Source organism: Haliotis cracherodii, unplaced genomic scaffold (genome assembly GCF_022045235.1).
Source record: "Haliotis cracherodii isolate W230 unplaced genomic scaffold, xgHalCrac1.p SCAF_7, whole genome shotgun sequence".
Taxonomy (NCBI): Eukaryota; Metazoa; Mollusca; class Gastropoda; order Lepetellida; family Haliotidae; genus Haliotis; species Haliotis cracherodii.
In genome coordinates, this window is record NW_027266330.1 from 39,424,705 (window position 1) to 39,448,025 (window position 23,321).

General features: G+C 41.2%; 1 protein-coding gene across 1 annotated transcript; it reads left to right on the forward strand.

The window, feature by feature from the left end:
• The first annotated feature begins 13,807 nt into the window (after positions 1 to 13,807).
• On the forward strand, positions 13,808 to 23,197 carry LOC139447468 (protein PML-like). Its single transcript, XM_071228856.1, has 5 exons — positions 13,808 to 14,852; positions 15,063 to 15,121; positions 16,822 to 16,864; positions 17,346 to 17,405; positions 22,322 to 23,197. Exons 1-5 carry the CDS (start codon positions 13,808 to 13,810, stop codon positions 23,002 to 23,004), a joined length of 1,890 nt encoding a protein of 629 aa, XP_071084957.1. The 3' UTR covers positions 23,005 to 23,197.
• The last annotated feature ends 124 nt before the right edge of the window (positions 23,198 to 23,321 follow it).

Consider the following 23,321-nt stretch of genomic DNA (forward strand, 5'->3'; position numbering starts at 1 on the left):
TCCCCATCATGTGTTAAGATACAGCCACACCTCACTGCCCCTAAAAAACATGTCCCAATCAGATGCTGACATACAGCCACACCTCACCGCCCCCACAAACATGTCCCAATCAGATGCTGACATACAGCCACACCTCACGGCCCCAACAAACATGTCCCCATCATATGTTAACATACAGCCACACCTCACTACCCCCCACAAACATATCCTCATCAGATGCTAACATACAGCCACACCTCACTACCCCCCACAAACATATCCCCATCAGATGCTAACATACAGCCACACCTCACTGCCCCCCACAAACATATCCTCATTAGATGCTAATATACAGCCACACCTCACGGCCCACAGAAACATGTCCCCATCAGATGCTGACATACAACCACAGATCACTGCCCCCACAGAAACATGTCCCCATCAGATGCTAACATACAGCTGCACCTCACGCCATACAGAAACATGTCCCCATCAGATGCTAACATACAGCCACACACCTTCTGAATATAGATACGTATCTGTGTCTGTGGCCACCACTTTTTTAAGATAAGCCCCATGGATCAAGGAATGAAGGTTATCAGTTTGGCATGTGAAATATCGGTGTACAATTTTGAAAAATACAATGCTTTGACAGAATGGACCTGATTAATAAGATAAGGCCTCTTTGTGGTATTTCACGTTATTTGACACAGCTGAGGTTATTCACTCATTAGGGTGTGTAGTTGTGTGTAGTTGATTGAGGTGTTAATTGGTTGCAGCCGACTCAGTTGGCTGTCTATGTATCTGGTCGCTATCTTGTCAAAGTGTAGCTTCAGCTACACCCATTTTATTACTCTAATACAGTTGCTTAGCTGAGCCACTTTAATATTTGCACCCATGTAATTAATCAGGGACCTCTGTCACCCCAGATTGGGTTTATCTGATCCTTTACTGTCATCTTTTAGTACAATTAGCTTTTATTAATACATCTGTGAACCTATTACCACATTTTTATTATTACTTCATTCTTGTTTAATTACATCCTTGATCATTTGACACAGCCCCGTGACAGTCTTTCATTCATGGCAAATTATGTCACCAAAGTGTAAAACGATGATACAAAAATATCCCTTGATGCACATGTATATAATTGCAAAACTATTGCAATTTCATGCTGATCCAAGTACATTGGAATACCTGATTTCTGGGCACAAAATTCAAAGCCCGAGAAGAATTGGAAGCCTTTGGCATGAGGCGCCAATGCTTCAACTACTATAGCCTACAAAGTTGACATAATTTATGGATAATGACTCCTTTATCATATTGTAATCGTGATGCTTCGATATATATCCTTAGGCTGTTGTCAAGGAGAATTGAATAATGAACATGGTACACAATTATATACACCTCACGACCCCCACAAACATATCCTCATCAGATGCTTACATACAGCCACACTTCACAGCCCAAACAAACATGTCCCCATCAGATGCTAAAACACAGCCACACTTCACGGCCCACAGAAACATATCCCCATCAAATGCTTACATACAGCCACACTTCACAGCCCAAACAAACATGTCCCCATCAGATGCTTACATACAGCCACACTTCACGGCCCACAGAAACATATCCCCATCAGATGCTTACATACAGCCACACTTCACAGCCCAAACAAACATGTCCCCATCAAATGCTTACATACAGCCACACTTCACGGCCCACAGAAACATGTCCCCATCAGATGCTTACATACAGCCACACTTCACAGCCCAAACAAACATGTCCCCATCAGATGCTAAAACACAGCCACACTTCACGGCCCACAGAAACATATCCCCATCAAATGCTAACGTACAGCCACACCTCATGGCCCACAGAAACATATGCCTATCAAATGCTAACATACACCTGTATCTCACGCCCCTACAAACATCACCCCATCAGATGCTGACATACAACCACACCTCACGGCCCCAACAAACATGTCCCCATCATGTGTTAAGATACAGCCACACCTCACTGCCCCTAAAAAACATGTCCCAATCAGATGCTGACATACAGCCACACCTCACCGCCCCCACAAACATGTCCCAATCAGATGCTGACATACAGCCACACCTCACGGCCCCAACAAACATGTCCCCATCATATGTTAACATACAGCCACACCTCACTACCCCCCACAAACATATCCTCATCAGATGCTAACATACAGCCACACCTCACTACCCCCCACAAACATATCCCCATCAGATGCTAACATACAGCCACACCTCACTGCCCCCCACAAACATATCCTCATTAGATGCTAATATACAGCCACACCTCACGGCCCACAGAAACATGTCCCCATCAGATGCTGACATACAACCACAGATCACTGCCCCCACAGAAACATGTCCCCATCAGATGCTAACATACAGCTGCACCTCACGCCATACAGAAACATGTCCCCATCAGATGCTAACATACAGCCACACACCTTCTGAATATAGATACGTATCTGTGTCTGTGGCCACCACTTTTTTAAGATAAGCCCCATGGATCAAGGAATGAAGGTTATCAGTTTGGCATGTGAAATATCGGTGTACAATTTTGAAAAATACAATGCTTTGACAGAATGGACCTGATTAATAAGATAAGGCCTCTTTGTGGTATTTCACGTTATTTGACACAGCTGAGGTTATTCACTCATTAGGGTGTGTAGTTGTGTGTAGTTGATTGAGGTGTTAATTGGTTGCAGCCGACTCAGTTGGCTGTCTATGTATCTGGTCGCTATCTTGTCAAAGTGTAGCTTCAGCTACACCCATTTTATTACTCTAATACAGTTGCTTAGCTGAGCCACTTTAATATTTGCACCCATGTAATTAATCAGGGACCTCTGTCACCCCAGATTGGGTTTATCTGATCCTTTACTGTCATCTTTTAGTACAATTAGCTTTTATTAATACATCTGTGAACCTATTACCACATTTTTATTATTACTTCATTCTTGTTTAATTACATCCTTGATCATTTGACACAGCCCCGTGACAGTCTTTCATTCATGGCAAATTATGTCACCAAAGTGTAAAACGATGATACAAAAATATCCCTTGATGCACATGTATATAATTGCAAAACTATTGCAATTTCATGCTGATCCAAGTACATTGGAATACCTGATTTCTGGGCACAAAATTCAAAGCCCGAGAAGAATTGGAAGCCTTTGGCATGAGGCGCCAATGCTTCAACTACTATAGCCTACAAAGTTGACATAATTTATGGATAATGACTCCTTTATCATATTGTAATCGTGATGCTTCGATATATATCCTTAGGCTGTTGTCAAGGAGAATTGAATAATGAACATGGTACACAATTATATACACCTCACGACCCCCACAAACATATCCTCATCAGATGCTTACATACAGCCACACTTCACAGCCCAAACAAACATGTCCCCATCAGATGCTAAAACACAGCCACACTTCACGGCCCACAGAAACATATCCCCATCAAATGCTTACATACAGCCACACTTCACAGCCCAAACAAACATGTCCCCATCAGATGCTTACATACAGCCACACTTCACGGCCCACAGAAACATATCCCCATCAGATGCTTACATACAGCCACACTTCACAGCCCAAACAAACATGTCCCCATCAAATGCTTACATACAGCCACACTTCACGGCCCACAGAAACATGTCCCCATCAGATGCTTACATACAGCCACACTTCACAGCCCAAACAAACATGTCCCCATCAGATGCTAAAACACAGCCACACTTCACGGCCCACAGAAACATATCCCCATCAAATGCTAACGTACAGCCACACCTCATGGCCCACAGAAACATATGCCTATCAAATGCTAACATACACCTGTATCTCACGCCCCTACAAACATCACCCCATCAGATGCTGACATACAACCACACCTCACGGCCCCAACAAACATGTCCCCATCATGTGTTAAGATACAGCCACACCTCACTGCCCCTAAAAAACATGTCCCAATCAGATGCTGACATACAGCCACACCTCACCGCCCCCACAAACATGTCCCAATCAGATGCTGACATACAGCCACACCTCACGGCCCCAACAAACATGTCCCCATCATATGTTAACATACAGCCACACCTCACTACCCCCCACAAACATATCCTCATCAGATGCTAACATACAGCCACACCTCACTACCCCCCACAAACATATCCCCATCAGATGCTAACATACAGCCACACCTCACTGCCCCCCACAAACATATCCTCATTAGATGCTAATATACAGCCACACCTCACGGCCCACAGAAACATGTCCCCATCAGATGCTGACATACAACCACAGATCACTGCCCCCACAGAAACATGTCCCCATCAGATGCTAACATACAGCTGCACCTCACGCCATACAGAAACATGTCCCCATCAGATGCTAACATACAGCCACACACCTTCTGAATATAGATACGTATCTGTGTCTGTGGCCACCACTTTTTTAAGATAAGCCCCATGGATCAAGGAATGAAGGTTATCAGTTTGGCATGTGAAATATCGGTGTACAATTTTGAAAAATACAATGCTTTGACAGAATGGACCTGATTAATAAGATAAGGCCTCTTTGTGGTATTTCACGTTATTTGACACAGCTGAGGTTATTCACTCATTAGGGTGTGTAGTTGTGTGTAGTTGATTGAGGTGTTAATTGGTTGCAGCCGACTCAGTTGGCTGTCTATGTATCTGGTCGCTATCTTGTCAAAGTGTAGCTTCAGCTACACCCATTTTATTACTCTAATACAGTTGCTTAGCTGAGCCACTTTAATATTTGCACCCATGTAATTAATCAGGGACCTCTGTCACCCCAGATTGGGTTTATCTGATCCTTTACTGTCATCTTTTAGTACAATTAGCTTTTATTAATACATCTGTGAACCTATTACCACATTTTTATTATTACTTCATTCTTGTTTAATTACATCCTTGATCATTTGACACAGCCCCGTGACAGTCTTTCATTCATGGCAAATTATGTCACCAAAGTGTAAAACGATGATACAAAAATATCCCTTGATGCACATGTATATAATTGCAAAACTATTGCAATTTCATGCTGATCCAAGTACATTGGAATACCTGATTTCTGGGCACAAAATTCAAAGCCCGAGAATAAATACTAAATAAATTGTGCTAGTGGTGTTGTTATGAATTTTTTTTTTATTAGAATTCATTTTAGATTTGACTTTAAAAAATATTTCATTTGAATCTCCTCACTCCACTGACTGTAGCTACGTGAGCTGGTTAGTGTGTTGCTTGAGAAGGACTATTCTTGCTAGACTGTCTGAGTGTCTACTTTGTACAAATTGATCCCGGTTCATCTATGTGTAACTACTTCACGTGGAAGATGTACAGATCAGTCTGTGTTGGATCTAAGGGACTGGAATCGTCCTATATGTGTTGGTATCTCCACTTGGAACGTCACTGAAAATAGAAATACAGTGTAGAAGTCAATGGCCTTCCTTTATGTGTACATGGAAATGTTAAGGTATTGAACATGTCATGCACGTTCGTTTCATAAATAACATAGCAAACGAACAAACCGAAATATATAAGACGATTAAGCAGACACTGTCTGATATTTTAAGTGTGGTAGGTTACATATGTAATATGATAATAATGCATGTTTAATACGCCTATAGACAAATCTGCGGAGCCTATTCGGGACAGTATAGCGAGGCATTGTAATAAACCTTACCTCCGAGTACGTGTGATACACTGATCACGTATTTTCAGATCTTGTTATCTACCCATCCAAAATCACCACATGTTGATAAATAACGACTAATAAAACACTCTGCACCACCGACAGGTATGTACAAAGTACATGATTTCAAAACAGATTGTGAGTCTCAAAACTCCACAAAACTATGAAAAGAGGGATGACTTCAACTTCCCAATACTTTTCCTTTAAATCCCGACCGCTTCACCTTTTGGTCTCTAAACTTTACATCTTCGAGAATGCACTTTCTTCGATAATTTCAAACAGCATCATACGACTCAATGCTCAATGGTTTGTTTTGGTTTCCGTGATTAAAGGTCTTACTAAAGCTTCCAAAATGGTATATGGCGGACATGTTGAGGACACTTTCAAATTTGACACATCAAGGGCTAAAATTATGTCCGATGCAATTCCTATTTTTAACTAATAATATGTGGGTGTGTTATAACAATGTGTATATATGAATATTCCAGCATTATCACGCTTTGGGACACCAGCAATGGGTTTCACACATTGTGACCATGCGGAAATCAATCCAGGTCTTCGGCGTGACGAATGGACGCTTCATCAACTGGGCTACCCTACCGTCCCCACACTTCCCTTTGCATTCAGTTTGACTTGTAATAGTGACTCATAAACACATGCGAAAGGTATCGAACAATAGACTGCTTTTAACTGTTATTTCTGATGATTATGGAAATAGTTTTGTCGGGAACTGATATCAGTTTAGTCGTCGCCGTGACATGATTGACATCTCCCTGTTGGAAGTAACCCAAGGGCAACTGCACGGCAGATTAGGTCCAACGTATCCGATGTTTGTCTTAGACGAGTGAACATCACGTGCCTGATAACATGGCAATCTCAATACACAGTTCATATATACAACTGAAGTACCTTCCTATACACGTTATGTAGCTGTCTGAATCAAACCAAATTTTCAGTAGAGTTGTGCAAGGCATTGAACAAGTACAAATTATGTATTATATAAGCACGCAAAAAGGATATTCTCCTTTCACAAAAAAAACTTATTGTTATTTCCATCAACAGAGCATATCACATGATTTACCGTACAGCAGATTGCCTATTTTTGTATCATTTATAATTTACAAAAAATATTTAACAAACAAGATCCATTCTAACTAAAAGAGACAAAGTAAATACATCGACACTTAAAGGTTTGAACCGCCGTCATATAGCGGGAATATTGCTGAGTGTGGCGTTAAACAATAAACAAACAAAACATAAAGGTTTGACTTCATTTTACACAAACTTATTAACGATACAAGTAGGCACATTCAAGTGAACATTTCCACCGACCACTGCATGACGTTTTCCCTTGACATCAACAATGGTCGCTGTTGCCTAAAACCGTGAGCGCACAAGTTGCTGTGCAGAGTTGCGTCCCTTGAGCGTGCCGGAAACCTGTGGCCTTGGGTTCGAATCCAGGTTCACCCCGATTATGTTTTGTATGCAGATACTGACATGCTTGTTTTGACAACAGATAACTGCTCATATATGATCAACAAATATTTAAGTAAAGGTTATAAATATCATGTAATTTGTAACACTCAACATGCATGGATTCAATGTGAAAAAAACAATAGATCGAAAAAAACTATGATGTGAATTAATTGCATTTGTTGAGAAGTGATATTTATAGTAATGCATTTAATGTACAAAGGACATATATTGTTGGTGAATTATTTGTGTATTATGGACGAGATGGCCAACGTTTCAAAAATATAATCATACATACAACTGCAAGTAACGGTACATGTACACTGTTTGAAAGGTGAAGATAATAGATTTAATTATTTTTTTAAGATGCATTAAGCACTGAGCAACATGGTTAAATGACACCAAATTCTATCACATGATTTCCAATAAAAACGGATGAAAACATTTTGTTGAATGGGTTATCATATGTTATTACGTGTTCTACATCCGACTTAAATGCAGACGCCAGAATCGCTGTTTTAACAACATATATATAACATCAACACAATTTGCACAAATCAAAATCAAAAATAATTTGACATAGGATGCAATCTAAATAGGTTACTCTTACACTGTGATTCATCCTCACGAGACTGATAACAAGATAGTCTATATACTCAACTGAGATAATAACACATGACTAAGTATATGTGTGCTACATAGATATGCGTTGGATGCACTGCAATACGATGTGCAGAGATGTGTCCCATGAAATTATGACCGTTTGTTCGATCCCAAGAGTCGCCCTGATTATGTTTCTAGGTTTGTCCCTAATGTCTAAATGTCTGAGACCTACACCACAGCCTTTCCTCCCACATCATGCCGGCACGCCGTGATGTAACAGAAATACTCTTATAAATGTCTACAAATGTCAATAATCTACAAAATCTGCCAATGAATCAAATTACGAATTGCATTTGCATGAAAATACCAGTTGCAAATAAACAGGTTATATCTATCATTGCTGGAGTAAGTGAGTGAGTTGAGGTTGACGCCGCGGTGCGGTACGTCACGTTTATGGATCTGCGAAACTACGGATCATAATCAAAGAAGAATCTTTAATTCCCTTACCCTCAAAGAAAGTATGTTGAAGGGTGTTTGGATGCGCTGTAATGTCTCTGGGTGTTCTTGGCAATCGCTTGATTGTCTGATTTGTTTACATGCCACCGTTGTTTGGCATGAGTACCTGTTTCCGGCGACAGGCAGCATGTAGACACTTACTTTTTAAGCAAATTGGATGGGGCTGCACGTGCTTAACCTTTTCGCCCGGTGTCATCACTGATTTTCGCTTGTCCCTTCATGTGATTTTCACTGCTGTTTTTGTTTCGGTGGATAATCAACACTGGTTGTTCTCTGGCAGTGATATATTATGATTTGTAACATCCTGGAACCGAAACAAGTACCTTGATATATTTTGATGTCATTTAAAATGTATGTACGATGATGGCACGATACACGGCAATAGTAAGCAATGATATTTAATTCATAATAACACATCGACAGTAATTGTTTATACATGGTATATATGAAACTCAAACTAATTCATATCAGTTTGACACTCGCCTAGTAAATATGTGACGCCTCCCAGTTAGGCGTGACGTTGGGGGAATTCCAGGATTAGGTCCCATGTAGGACATTTTTGTCTGAAAACCAACTGTTGAGAATCGGATGGTTAAAATATGTGACTGTGCCCCTATGCCGTGAACTGTATGTCAGCATCATTCTAGACGATGTGTTGCCGTTGTGGTGAAATAACACCCTACTACTTATAAGTGATCCATCTTCTAGGTTATATATATATGTGTGTGTGTGTGTGTGTATTTAGGCATAATCTGTTGAATAATTAATAAAAAATGGTTTGTCGCCGTGTGTTGGGGTGATCTAGCGTCGTAACAATTTGAGGTCGAGTCATTATGTAATACAGCGATGACAAGAACAAACATAATTATTATATTTATTTCCTCGATGACACTTCTATACATTACCTTGTTCCGCTTCAATTTCACCTGATATTTAACGTACAAAAGCTTAAGGTGTAACCTACGAATATCCTTCATGTAATTTCGTTAATTCCTGTTCTATCAAACATGATGCATTTTAACCAAAAACAAATAATTACTATATAAAGCTTTAGATGATTCCTTAAATCAATTATAATACAAAATATACAGGTAACCAGAAATGCACGTTTGAGCAGACATATTCATCATCACTGCATGGCGAGTTATCAGTCCATCCTGTATCGCCACATGATAGTAACAAGTCGCTGGTGAAGGGTAAGACTCCACATCATCGATGGGCATAGAGCAATGTTACAATCCTTATCCTCGAAAACGTGCAATGCTCTCTTGGTGTCGTTTAAGATCGAGCTACCTGTCCATACATCATCATCACAGGCAAATAATGAGCCACGTTTTAAGAGTAAGACTCAATACTTCGGAAAACGAACCAGTGTGCATTTAATCTGAAATCTTAGCTCGGTTTAACCACCCCCATGTCTATTAATATTTCCCCACATATTTTCCCTGCACAACACCTTGGCACAACACACATACTTTAAATGACATCGTTACATTTATCAAGGTAGATGAGATCATGTCAGAGTGCTCATTTAACATTGCTTGCTGCTGCAACGTGGTTGTACAGTCTGAATATCCAATGTACTATGTACTCGTCAGTGATATAGACGGGGCCCCATCACTCTCTTGCTTGTTGTGTGTTTGTTGTTTAACGCCGCAACTCAGCAATATATAATCGAGTAAATAATCGAGTCTGGACCAGACAATCCAGTGACTGACATCATGAGCATCGATCAACGCAACTGGGATACGATGACATGCATCAACCAAGTCAGCGTGCCTGACCACCCGATCCCGTTACACGCCTCTTCAGACAAGCAGAGGCGTGTTATGAGAGATGACTAACTATCGGGTGGTCACTGCCACTGTTTCCTGACGGCTTGATACCCTGCTCATGACATCAACCACTTGTTAGTCTGGCCAAAACTCGATTATTTACAGGCACACGAGATATTGCTGCCATCGTGCTCTCTCTCGCGTTAACAATGAATAAATGATGTATATCAATAACATATGATTTAAGTATAGAAATCTCACTAATCTTATCTTTAGTTTCAACATGTATGTCATGATCAGGTTGTACCTTTTAAGGCTCTGAAAAATAAGAAATCAAACAGTTGCAGTTGTCAGCCCTCTATACACTTTTTGATGGTTGTCAATAAATGATATTTTAAGCATCATCCTAGCTACAGCGACGCCATGCTATCATACACGTCACCGACCCAAACTAATAGGTGAATTTTATGTGGGTTGCATGTGGACACTAGCACCGTTATCGTAAATAGATAACTATTGCTATAAGACACAAATTTATCTTTTAACCTTACAAATATACTCTATAAGAATGAATTTCCTTTTTACAATTATTTTTATTATTATTATAATTATATACAGATTAAAATAAAAAATGCAGCAAAAAAGGTTTGGGTGATCCTGGCACAGTCTTGCTGGTTAGGCTCATCATCTGCTCAGGGCCCTTGACCCCTCTACACGCAATCCAGACAACGATGGGACTTTTCCCAGGTAGCGCTGCCTAGTCAAACCCACCAAGAACTTTTCGGAAAATGTGAAGACTCCCCAACACTCCAACCTTCTGCATTACCCAGATTGTTAGAAGGGTTGTATTACAGGTAGAAAACTCGGGTACTCAATGTCAGTCAATAGATTGGGAGGTACCAAGCCTAAGGCACCGAGAAAAATGGGGAGTCGGACAACTTGGAACTTTGGATTCAAGCGTGACATTTCGAAAGCGAGGTCCGGATATTTGCCAGGTTTTTCCTCAATTTTGTCAATCACATTAGTGTCAAAGGAGAAAGACAATTCAATGATATGAATGATTTCATTGGATTTATGAAAAAGATCAGGTTATCATTTTCCATGACGGCCTCTCCATATTGCGGGTCGTACCATGGATGGACCTCTGTGTCAAAACCACAGAAATGGCGAAGGTAATAAAAGGATCGAGGCTTAAGATACTGTGTTTGTGCCAAAGCGGGGCATCCACTGACAATGTGTTGGACAGTCTCATTAAATTCATTGCATAATCTACATCTCATATTTACATTTTGATGCAAAATCACACATTGACGTTATTATTATTATTATAATTATTATAACCGATTTTTAGACTGATACTGCACAAGTGATTATGCACAGGTTGTTATCTTAATAGGCTGAGGAATAACGATGAGTCAACGCCATGTGCTGACAGCATGACAGTCTCAATAAACAACTGATAACCATGAATGACCACAGTTGTTTTTATATCTCTGTCTATATCCCTTCGTAATTGTCGCACACTGATGTGGCAACGGGTGATCAAGTAGTCTTAGGTACCAAAATTCGCTGTGCAGAGTAGCGTCAGTTAAGCCTGCCAGAAACCTGCGGTAGGGGATGCGAATATCAGATTAGCCCTGATGTTTCTAGGTTAATGTTTCTTCCGCACTGTACACGTGCTCATGGGTTTAACAGAATACAAACATCTTATACTTTAACCACAATGAGATTTCCTCTCTCTTTTAATGCTGTCAAGCCATGATATAATTACAATACTGTTCAAAACTCACGCACTTGCAAAGATAGTCGTGTAGCACTTCTCATATATAAATGCGTTAACACAACTGCTTATGTTTAATAATCTAAGAATTTAATGCATCATATTACAGATTACTTACACCACAAAATTCCAGCATAAAGCTGGTGCTAAGTCTACATGAAGAATCAATGAATTCTGTCATAATTTTACATCTATAACTGGTTAATATACATTGCATTTCTCATATGAAACAATCTTTTTTACGGTTAGGTATGTGAAGTATGTGTGGCTAAATCATACCATATGTTCCGTAAACATCAGACAATCAGTGTAGACCTCCTTTGCCGGGACTCGATTGTTTTATCGCGTGGACTTTGTCACAGGCTACAGTATATAATGACGTACCATCGGTAGCTTTGCCAAGGCAGTTGGCGCAGACACCGTATGCGGGTAAGTAAGTTTACTCAGAAATTGAATCCGCGCTCACGTAAAATAACGTTGTAATGATCTGTGTAGGCTATAAGCTGTTCAGAGCATTAATTCATCTTTATACTTTATGAAGTAGTTACATGAGTCATATGGAAAGCATAAAACATGTTACTGAAACACTGTGTAATAAATATAGTATACATTTTCATTGCACAAGCGCATATTCTTCTTCATTTTAAGTTTAACTCAAAATCCTCACAGAACTTTTTGTATGTTTACTAACGGCATTTACTAGTTAGTGGACTTCAATTTGACGTCTCCTCTCAGTGAAGGTGGTCGCGGTCAAGTCAGAGTCACTTTGTACTCCTGTAACTCTCAGCCGATTGCGCACATTGTGATAGCAACATGAGCCCCTAAACACAGCCTTTAAATTGATGATCTAAATCTATCCATTAACGCTATGTCGGGGGAAACTGTACACAGCAAATGTTAGTGCCTTACTGAGCGAGCCATGTTCACATGATATGTTGGTATGTGGAGTTGTTGGTATATATCTATATTATGTATGTGTTAACACGCCCGTATCATGATTTTGTCGAAACCAGCTTCACAATTATGTTCAATCAATATTTCTCCTCAATATAGACCGCCTACGCCGTGTAGTGGATAGAGCGTCATGGGTTCGATACGCACGCGCGCACGCACGCACGCACGCACACACACACACACACACGCACACACACACACACGACGCTATGGGACTGCAATAATCTTGAACGCGACGTTAAACTCATCTCACTTCTTTTTGAACCTACTCGCTTTTGCAACACAAAGGACAAGGGTCACAAGGAAGGAATTCAATCCCACTCACACTGAAATCAACGCAATTACTTCCGTCCTTCAGGTCTCGGCTTAAATAAGAGTTGTGCTTGCAAGTTGTTACTTATGCGTTAGGTAAATATATATGAATCAGCAATTAATGACTACCATAATCATTCTGGAACAAAGTCTAAATGTTATACACGGTTCTATTGGCGATGTCGAGACCTAGATTGAAAAGGGTATTTAAATCATGGAGCACAGTCCATCATCAATTCAAAATAGTTCAAGGATTATAAAGATACTTGACTTAAGTTTGTTTGTTTGTTTGTTTGTTTGTTTGTTTGTTTGTTTGTTTGTTTGTTTGTTGTTTGACGCTGCACTCACCAACAATACAGCTATATGACTATGGTTTGGAAATAATCGAGTCTGGACCAGGCAATCCAGTGCACATGATTGACATTATGAGCATCGATCTACGCAATTGGGATACGATGACGTGTATGAACCACCAAAGAAAGTAACCAAGAATGACCACCCGATCCTGTTAGACGCATCTTACGTTAAGCGTGGATTGCTGAAGACCTATTCACAACCCGGGTCTTCGCTGGTCCTCTACTTAAGAAGAGGCAGAAGTTGTTTTTCTTAGATGTATGTTGTAAGATATATTATTTTACAAATATATATGTTTCAGAATGGATCATTTCCCGAAATGTGATGGCTGTAAAAAACAGTTTACTTTAAAAGGACCCATCCCCTACTTACTGCCCTGTCTACACGCTGTGTGTGAGACGTGTGTGACATCTGCAGCTGGTGGAGTGATATCATGCTCTAAATGTCAGAGGGAGGTCAACCTCACAGACACAAGTCTCCAGAAGGACGCAGTCAGACAGAAGGAAATATTTCACCTGACAGTCAAACATCGTCCAACAGACCTCCTATGTACACATGAAGATGACGGCAACCAGGCTGTGTGCTGGTGTCAGGAGTGTGAAGAGTTCCTCTGCGAATACTGCCAGAACATGCACAATAGCTTTAAGGCTACCAGGCGCCATGTTGTTGAAACCTTTGGGGATACAGAATCCAGAGGCGTGCATGCTGAACCTGTTTGTCAACTTCACAATCCTTACCCTCTTGAGTATTTTGACAAAAACTGCAACATTTCGATCTGTTTTAAATGCAGGCTTGGCGAGCATGCCGAGCACGACGTTGAGGATTTAAACGTGTCTGCTGATGCTGCAAAGGGACGGATAGAACAACATGGGAAGAATGTGACTGCACATCATACTTGTCACCAAGCATATTTGAAGAGCGTCAGCAAAGTCGTAAATGACACAAAGAATACAAGTAGTGCTCTTAAGGAGGCCATCCGCCACACTTTCCATTCTCTGAGGACAAAACTTGATCAAAGAGAGAAGGAGCTGGTCATAAATCTGGAGAATCAGACGAAGCAGGAACTGTCAAAGCTGCACACTGTACAAGTTACCTCTGAAGGCGAGAGGGAAAGATGCAAGTGGACCTCAGACTACATCAGGACAGTGCTCAGATATGCTTCAAACTCTGACTTTCTCACACTGGAGTGTTCGATACAAGACAGAGCGAAGACGCATCAGAGATCAGTTTCACCAGAGACACACAGTGCATCTGCAGCCAGGTTCAACACAGGGGGCCTGGAGAAATTGAAATCCTACATTTCTGACTTCGGGTCTGTCAATGAAGATGGATCACATACACTTGCAGGTACTTACTTCATACTCTGACGATATATCTTTGTATAACAAGTTTTTCTGATTGAAGCTTTGTCAGTAAACAAACAAAGAGTACACATTTAAAGATTTATTAATGTTTATCTTGACATTTTGTTTAATGTAACTTTACGATTAGATTCTGATTTTATATTTCTACATCTCTAACAACAACTCGTGAATCAACAACATATTTATTTTACAGATAAAGGCACTCAAACAGACGACAGACAGGTAACTGATTTGGAGAACGCACACAAACACGTAAGTACTTCTCAGTCGGTAAAGATGTGTGTACATACGTCTCATTATTTCTTAGATCGGCAATAATATTATTTACGACTGACTGGATACATATCAACTTCGTAATTGTTTGTAAACTAGTGTCCAAAAGAAACGATACCACCTGTTTGCAACGACATAAAAGAAAAACTAAACAATGCAGAAGTTTAGGATTGGTGTTATGCTTTTAAGAAATCCTTTCACAACATCTGTACAAAAAGTTCATTTCAATAAAATCTGTACAACCAATATGACAAGCCTTTAAAGATGGGTGGGGTCGAAAAATGAACAATTCGTTAGAGCACTGATCACAGAAACAACGGGAAATGTCACACCACACGTCTCAAAGTCAAGTCAGTAGCGGGTATGTCCACCGTGAGCATCAATACATGCCAGAACACGCCTACGTCTGATGACGTCAAACGTCTGATGACGTTGGGAGTGATGCGTTGCCATTCCTCGAGGAGACATCGTTCCAAGTCCTGGACGTTGACTGGAGGCACAGGGCGACGTCGGATTTGCCGATCGAGGTGGTCCCATAAGTGCTCGATGGGATTCATGTTCGGTGAACATGCGGGCCATGGCAAAACCTGTACGTTGGCCTTGCATTGTCATGTTGGAAAAGGAGTCCAGGAGGCTGTTGCTGAATAAAGGGCACCACAACAGGCCGTAGGATGTCATCAAGATAACGCTGTGCATTCAGGTTTCCACGAATTACGACAAGCATCGTTTTGACGTCACCACATATGCCACCCTAAACCATTAACCCTCCACCTCCAAACGGCCGGACCTGTTGGATACAGTTAGGCGCCAAACGTTCACCAAATCGTCGGTATACAAGCTGCCGTCCATCGTTTCTGAAGATGAGGAATCTGCTCTCATCAGAGAACATAACACGTGCCCAGTCCCGCCGTTGCCAACGTCGAACTCGCCTGGCCCAGATCAGTCTGTTGTTCCGGTGTCGAGGCGTCAGGAGCGGTAGGGATGACGTGGCCGGATACCATACTGCCGTAGTCTCCTGTAGACGGTCTGTCGACTGATCCTGTGTCCCAGTGCTGTAGCCGCCGTGGACGTCACTGTTACGGTGCGGTTCCTCAGGTGTAATACCCGGATGTAACGATCTTCACGGGGCGTGGTTACTCGTGGTCTTCCACTCCTTGGCCAGTCTGACGTCTGACCTGTCTGACGTAACCGCTGCATCAACCTGGTGATAATGATGCGTGCGCAGCCCAACCTTCTGGCGACGTCGACGTGTGACGCTCCTTGTTGGACCATTCCAACGGTTCTCTCTCTCTCGATGGCTGTCAAACGTGGCATATCTTGTGTTCTTTTTGTTGCTGTGATATCAACGTGTCTGATCAGCCGTTTGATACAGTTTTTATGCACGTGCGGAACATGCTAGAGAGGGAAATGTCACTTTCACGAAATTTACGTTTTTTTCACGTGTGATCACGTGTTCCCGGTATTTTTTATCGACTATGCTGTGTTTGGGATGTGCAATACGAATTGGCATATTTTCATACTAGACAATTCACTTAGTAAAAAACAAATTTTGAAAATAAGTTGGTATCATTTCTTTTGGACACTAGTTTATATTGAACTGATTCCTGTATGTTAGAAGTAAATAAACCTTCTTCGTGAAGAGCGACACATTATTTGTTTTCTTCTCTTTTATACTGAAGATGCTGGAGGTAGCTGACGATCCAACACCGTTAACACCTTTTGGTAAGATAATCTTGTACTGCCTTGAAATTAATAACAATAGAAAACAATGTAACTATGAATATCCCTTCATATAGAGAAGCTCATAACTCAAACATCCTTATAATTTGCATAAAAATAGTCCTGACTGGTCTGAAGATGACAGTATAAGCGTTTTCATAATTGTTTGGTTTAATAATTCAAATTCTAACAGATTTATTTCTTTCATTTTGAAATGCTATTGCGATACACATAATTGTTAAAGATCTGATAGATTACCAATACCCATTACTAATGTACAGCAGTTGAAGATGAAACTGTGTTGAACTGTGGTCTTCCCTTAAAACGCCACAGATATTAAAGGGGCCTCGATCTGTCTTGGTGGATATTTTGTTGTGTACAGAAGTGGAAATCTTCGATCTTAAAAACATCAAACGTACTATCAATGTTTAAATAAATATGAGCACATTTATTTTTGGTCTTTTATCTCGGATATATTTTGCAGATGCGGGGATTAAAACCTACACACTGGAAACAGGAACGAGGACACCAGTGATTCTGCAGTGTGAGTACAATCAGATACGTGCTGGACCGTGTTCCACACTCTATATAGCGCCGTTCGCGCCCTTCACAACCAGGACAGGTTACTGGGTGAAGCGCTTTTTCATAACGTTGAACAACAGGATGCTGTACGGGGCGCTGATGAAACCCTTCGACTCTGTTATTGTGCTTTGTGTATAATTGTAGTACGATATGCTGCTGTATGTCGTCATGTTGTCTATCATCTTAACAAAGGACATCTGACTGCAGCGATGGTGTTCGCTCTTTAAACACAGGGCAAGGTACTGTGTGTATTGGTGTCGTCCGACCTTTACTAACAGGACAAGGTACTGGGTGTATTGATGTTGTCCACCCTTTACAGACAGGACAAGGTACTGGGTGTTTTGGTGTTGTCCACCCCTTACACACAGGACAAGGTACTGGGTGTATTGGTTGTGTCCACCCTTTACACACAGGACAAGGAACTGGGTGTATTGATATTATCCACACTTTACGCGCAAGACAAGGTACTGGGTGTATTGATATTTTCCACCCTTTACACACAGGACAAGGTACTGGGTGTATTGATTTTGTCCGCCCTTTACACACAGGAGAAGGTACTGGGTGTATTGACGGTGTCCACCATTTACTACACAGAGCAAGGTTCTAGGTGTATTGATGTTGTCCACCCTTGAAACACAACACAAGGTACTTTGTGTATTGATGTTGCCCGCACTTTAAACACAGGAGAAGGTACTGGGTGTATTGGTGTTGTCCACCCTTTACACAGAGGACACGGTGCTGAGTGTATTGATGTTGTCCGCCCTTTACACACAGGACAAGGTATTGGGTGTATTGATGTTGTCCAACTATTACACACAGGACAAGGTACTGGGTGAATTGATGTTGTCCACCCTTTACACACAGGACAAGGTACTGGGTGTATTGATGTTGTCGAACTATTACACACAAGACAAGGTACTGAGTGTATTGATGTTGTCCGCCCTTTACAGGCAGGACAAAGTATTAGGTGTATTGATGTTTTCCACCCTTTACACACAGGACAAGGTACTGGGTGTATTGATGTTGTCCAAATATAACACACAGGACAAAGTACTGGGTGTATTGATGTTGTCAGCCCTATTCACAAAACACAAGGTACTGGGTGTATTGATGTTGTCCACCCTTTACACACTTTACAAAGTACTGGGTGTATCGATGTTGTCCACCCTTTACACGCAACATAAGGTACTTGGTGTATTGATGTTGTCCGCACTTTAAACACAGGAGAAGGTACTGGGTGTATTGATGTTCTCCCTTTACACATAGGATAAGGTATTAGGTGGATTGATATTGTCCACCGTTTACACAAAGGACTGGGTGTTTTGATGTTGTCCAACTATTACACACAGGACAAGGTACTGTGTGTATTGATGTTGTCCGCACTTTAAACAAAGGACAAGGTACTGGGTGTATTGGTGTTGGCCGACCTTTACACAAAACACAAGGTACTGTGTGTATTGATGTTGTCCAACTATTACACACAGGACAAGGTACTGTGTGTATTGATGTTGTCCGCACTTTAAACACAGGACAAGATACTTGGTGTATTGATGTTGGCCGACCTTTACACAAAACACAAGGTACTGTGTGTATTGATGTTGTCCACTCTTTACACACAGGACAAATTACTGGGTGTATTGATGTTTTCCACCCTTTAAACACAGGACAAGGTACTGGGTGTAAACGATTTAAAAGATCGGTACATAGCATATCTTGCTATCTTGCTGGCATGTCAAATGTTTCTGAATAATTTAGAAAGCCACGATCTGAAAGTTTACTGGAAAGTCCATTCATGTTACATGTCAATATACAAAGAAATGAGGATTCTTTTGAGACGTTTTGAATTTCACACATGAACTTGTCTTGTCAATTTTACCGGTGTCGTCTGGAAATAGCTCCTGTGGAAAAAGGCTTTGGTCGCTATCCTGGCTGGTTTAAGTGCTGTCAGTGACTGGCACGTACGAACGGAAGCCGTGAGGTCAATGATCCCGTCTCCGATGTGCTGGGTGCCTGTTCCGTCTCACGTTGGTTTCGTACTGTTATCAGTCCCTCTTGCTTAAAATACCCTTTTAATCCTCTTCTTGCGATTTACTAAAGGCGGTCACGTTGGCGAAATGTGAGATAGTTAGAGGCCCCAAAACCACCCTCCTTCATTACAGGCCTGGGTGTCGTTGTACAAAACAACCTTGTCGCTACGACTATCGTAAGTCAATGTTAAGGTATGAGAGTTACGATCACCCTAGCGCTAAGATCGCTTTGTACAATGGCACCCTGGCTTTTAAAGTCTCGACTTTATCACCAGACCGATAGTTCACGGATTGCCACGCTGGATCCCAAGGCGGTGAGCACGGATAACGTCAGATTTCTCTAACGTGTTAGTCTTTATGCTGTCATTGAGAAGTAAAATCATCATTTCTTTACATTATAAGGATGTCTTTTCTGGCGTTTCTGGCACTCCATAGAAAATAACATTATCTCTGCGGCAGAACGCCCACAGCCTATCGAGTTCATCGTCGACATCTGACATCTTGTTCTGTATCCTGTGGGCATTACCAACGTCGTCATACATGATACTGTTCGTCTGTTGGAGAGCGTTCAAGTCCGACTGAGTAGAGGCTAGTTGACTTTCGATCTGTCCACACTTGGTTGATAGTGTCTGGACGTCCGACTTTACTGAACCAATTTGACTATTAAGATCCGATTTGACAGTACAAAGCTCAGATTTGTCAGCCTGAATCTCTTCGAGGATAGTGCTTTGAACCTCTTCACGAGTAGGTGGGCCTGGGTTAGCTTCTATATCGCCAGAGCAAAGTAGCTTACCTGATACAACACCTGCTGGAATACAGGGTGTCCCACGAGCCAACATAAACCTGGTGCACCTGAAAAGTGTCCCGTCGTCGACACCGCGCTTTATATGCGCCAGCAAAGTGCATGCGTCCTGATGTAACGGCAAATTCCATGTTAACATGATTCACTTCCTGATCATGAGACACTTCCCTTCAAATACGAGTATATATTTTAGATTGTGCAAAAATCTATCTACTTGTTTAACAAAGTAAAGGCCAACGAATGGTAAACATTTGTTGTCTGCCATTGCGCTCAGCCAATCATCCATATCCCCTCGATGATTCCAACCCAATAAGTATATAAATATTTGAAGCCAAGTGGTTTTAGAAGCGAATTGTGTTTCAGTTTTCTTGACACTACGATTCATGTACATTATGGCAGGGTTGTTAGTGGTTTGTTCCGAATAAGAAATGTCCCTGTTGAACAGCCCGTAGCTAGGTGTAGGGCGACAAGTGAAATTCAAAATCGTTAAAAGGTAGGTAAGGTTACCTCAGGCTCGGGGTTAAATTACAACGCGATTTGTCATCCAGGAAGATCACAACACAAGTTTATCATATTAACATTTCAGTTAAGGAAAAGTGTCACTTATATATACAAAGTGCCACTCATATATATAGGTCCCTATACAGCTGAAATAATGCCGATGCGAGGTTAACTTATATCGTGTTACTTAACTTGATTTTGTTTGTTGTTTAATGTCGCACTCGGCAATATTCCAGCTATATGACAGCGGTCTGTAAATAATCAAGTCAGACAATCCAGTGATTGAAAATATGAGCATCGATCCACGCAATTGGGATACGATGACATGCATCAACCAAGTCAGCGAGCCTGATCACCCGATCCCGTTAATCGCCTCTTACGACGAACATAACCTAACTTGAACATCACTGGTCCGGTCCTGCCGTAATATCGCACTCACGCCTGTCATTCCCAGTGTCAGACTGTTTAATGTCAATGTTAACGGTACGATGGAAGCTGACACTTGCAACAAGAGCTTGTAAAGATGTTGAAACGCTGCAATGAATAATATGCTTAGGCAGTAAAAATATGTAACGATATACCCTCATATGATAAGCCATTTTACCTACCCCGAGAAAAAGATAATACAATTTAGTAAAGAGAATTCAGACTGAAAACGCTTCATCAATATTTAAGGGTGAAAGTATATACCATTATAAGTAACTTGAATGAGTTGAATATGAATATGGATTAAGTTAGGGGGCCAGCAGTTCAGCCATTTGCAATGAAATAAGCATGTTGGATGTTTCATTAATTAAGCTGTAGGTTGACCCATTGACGAACATGTTAAATATCTATAGTAATTATCGTACAGTCTTCCATGGTCAGTATCAGTGTCTTTTTGTTGAGGAATATGTAACGAACTGTGTAGAGATGTATGAAAAACTGTTCAATTTGAAAAATTCATCATAAAACTATGAAATGTGTTAAATAATTCACAAATACATGGCCAGTCACAACACATGACGCGACATCCTCCCGTCCAGCGAGTGTGCTGAAACTGTGGCCAGTTATTGAAGCGGACGTAGAAGTTACCTGTTCACACAGTGTCTGTTGAACACTCAAGTGTAATAATATCGTGAAACAACAGGGTTTTCTGTCTTATTGTTCACTGTATTGTACAAGAAGAGTTTAGAATAGTAACAATAATAGTTTTATCGTGAAATAATGAAGATACCTATGCGTTTTCCGGCAGCAAGTGTCTATTTCTGACTACTGACAGTAGAACAGCTTAGCTAACAGTTTCTGACAAAATGTTTTATGCAGAATTTATTTCATTGTCAGTCCATACAAAAATGCATGAAAAACATTTTAAATACCCATACAAATACTTTTACATTGAAACTATTCATATTTTAGCCACACTAATTATGAATAGACATGGAAATGGCAGCCGATCCTTCAGTGCGGTGTTTTGTAAACATTGAAACGAGGTTCACAAAAAAATGACAAATTTGTTATCTGAAGTCAGGAAATTTGGGAAACTGTAAACAAAATGTATATTTCCAGGTCCTAAACTACAACTGAACGCTGCTCGAGCCAACACAGACTACTGCCACGTAACTACAGACGGTGAGCTGGTCAACTCGCCGCCCGCCACACGACACAGAGACAGCGGCAGGTTACAGACATACCGTGGCACCTGTAGTTCCACCCCCATCCCCCTTCCTCCAGCCCCCTCTAATGTCAGCCCTGCCCCACACACTGCACGATACTGGGAGACCCACCCCAGGGTGGGTGTGGTGGAGGGATGGTTGGGGTGGCTTGTCCTGGAGATGGGTGTGGGGGAGGAGAGCCAGGTGGACAGTGACTGGTATGTTTTTGCACAGCGCTGCTCCTGGTGTGTCGGTGTAAGGAGATGTGGCAGACACCAGGGGAGTCTCTGTACCAGGGTGTGTCAGCAGGGGGAGGAGGGGGAGTGTTACAGAAACACAATGTCTGACACACGCGGCACACAGGCCACCCTCCACTATGGTGTTGTGCTGGATGTGGGGAGGGGGAGACTCGGCTTTATAGATCTCAACAGGGAGATTGTTTTGGCCAAGTTGGATGTTGAGTGGAGGGAGTCTCTTCTCCCCATGTTTGGTGTTGGGGAGTCTGATGACTACACAGTCAACATGAAGGTGGTCAGCGGGGTGGACATCACCATGACTGACTCCAAGAAGTCACTTATATATAACGCCCTCACATAGGAAATAAAATAAACATGACATTGTGTAAACTTGTAAGTGTGACATATTTATTTAAACTGTCAAATGTAATGTGATTGTATTGATTGAGGCGGACATAGAAGTTACCTGTCTGTGTTGTTTGTTATGTACAAGAATGTAACAAGGTTAGCTAAATGTGTTGTTTTGTACTTGACTGGTTTCTGTTGTGTATTAGAAACATTTTGCATCCTCACATGAGTATTGTTATGATTATTAATCTGCGGTAATCGATCATTTCTGGGAAATGGCACAACAAACAACTGAGTGCACAGATTCATCAAAAGTTGTTACAAATCATG

Excerpts from the sequence above, each read along its gene's own strand:
- LOC139447468 (XM_071228856.1), top strand. The coding sequence starts at position 13,808 with ATGGATCATTTCCCGAAATGTGATGGCTGTAAAAAACAGTTTACTTTA. Across the intron at positions 14,853-15,062 it reads TGGATCACATACACTTGCAG|ATAAAGGCACTCAAACAGAC; the intron begins GTACTTACTTCA and ends TTTATTTTACAG. Across the intron at positions 17,406-22,321 it reads GACACCAGTGATTCTGCAGT|GTCCTAAACTACAACTGAAC; the intron begins GTGAGTACAATC and ends GTATATTTCCAG.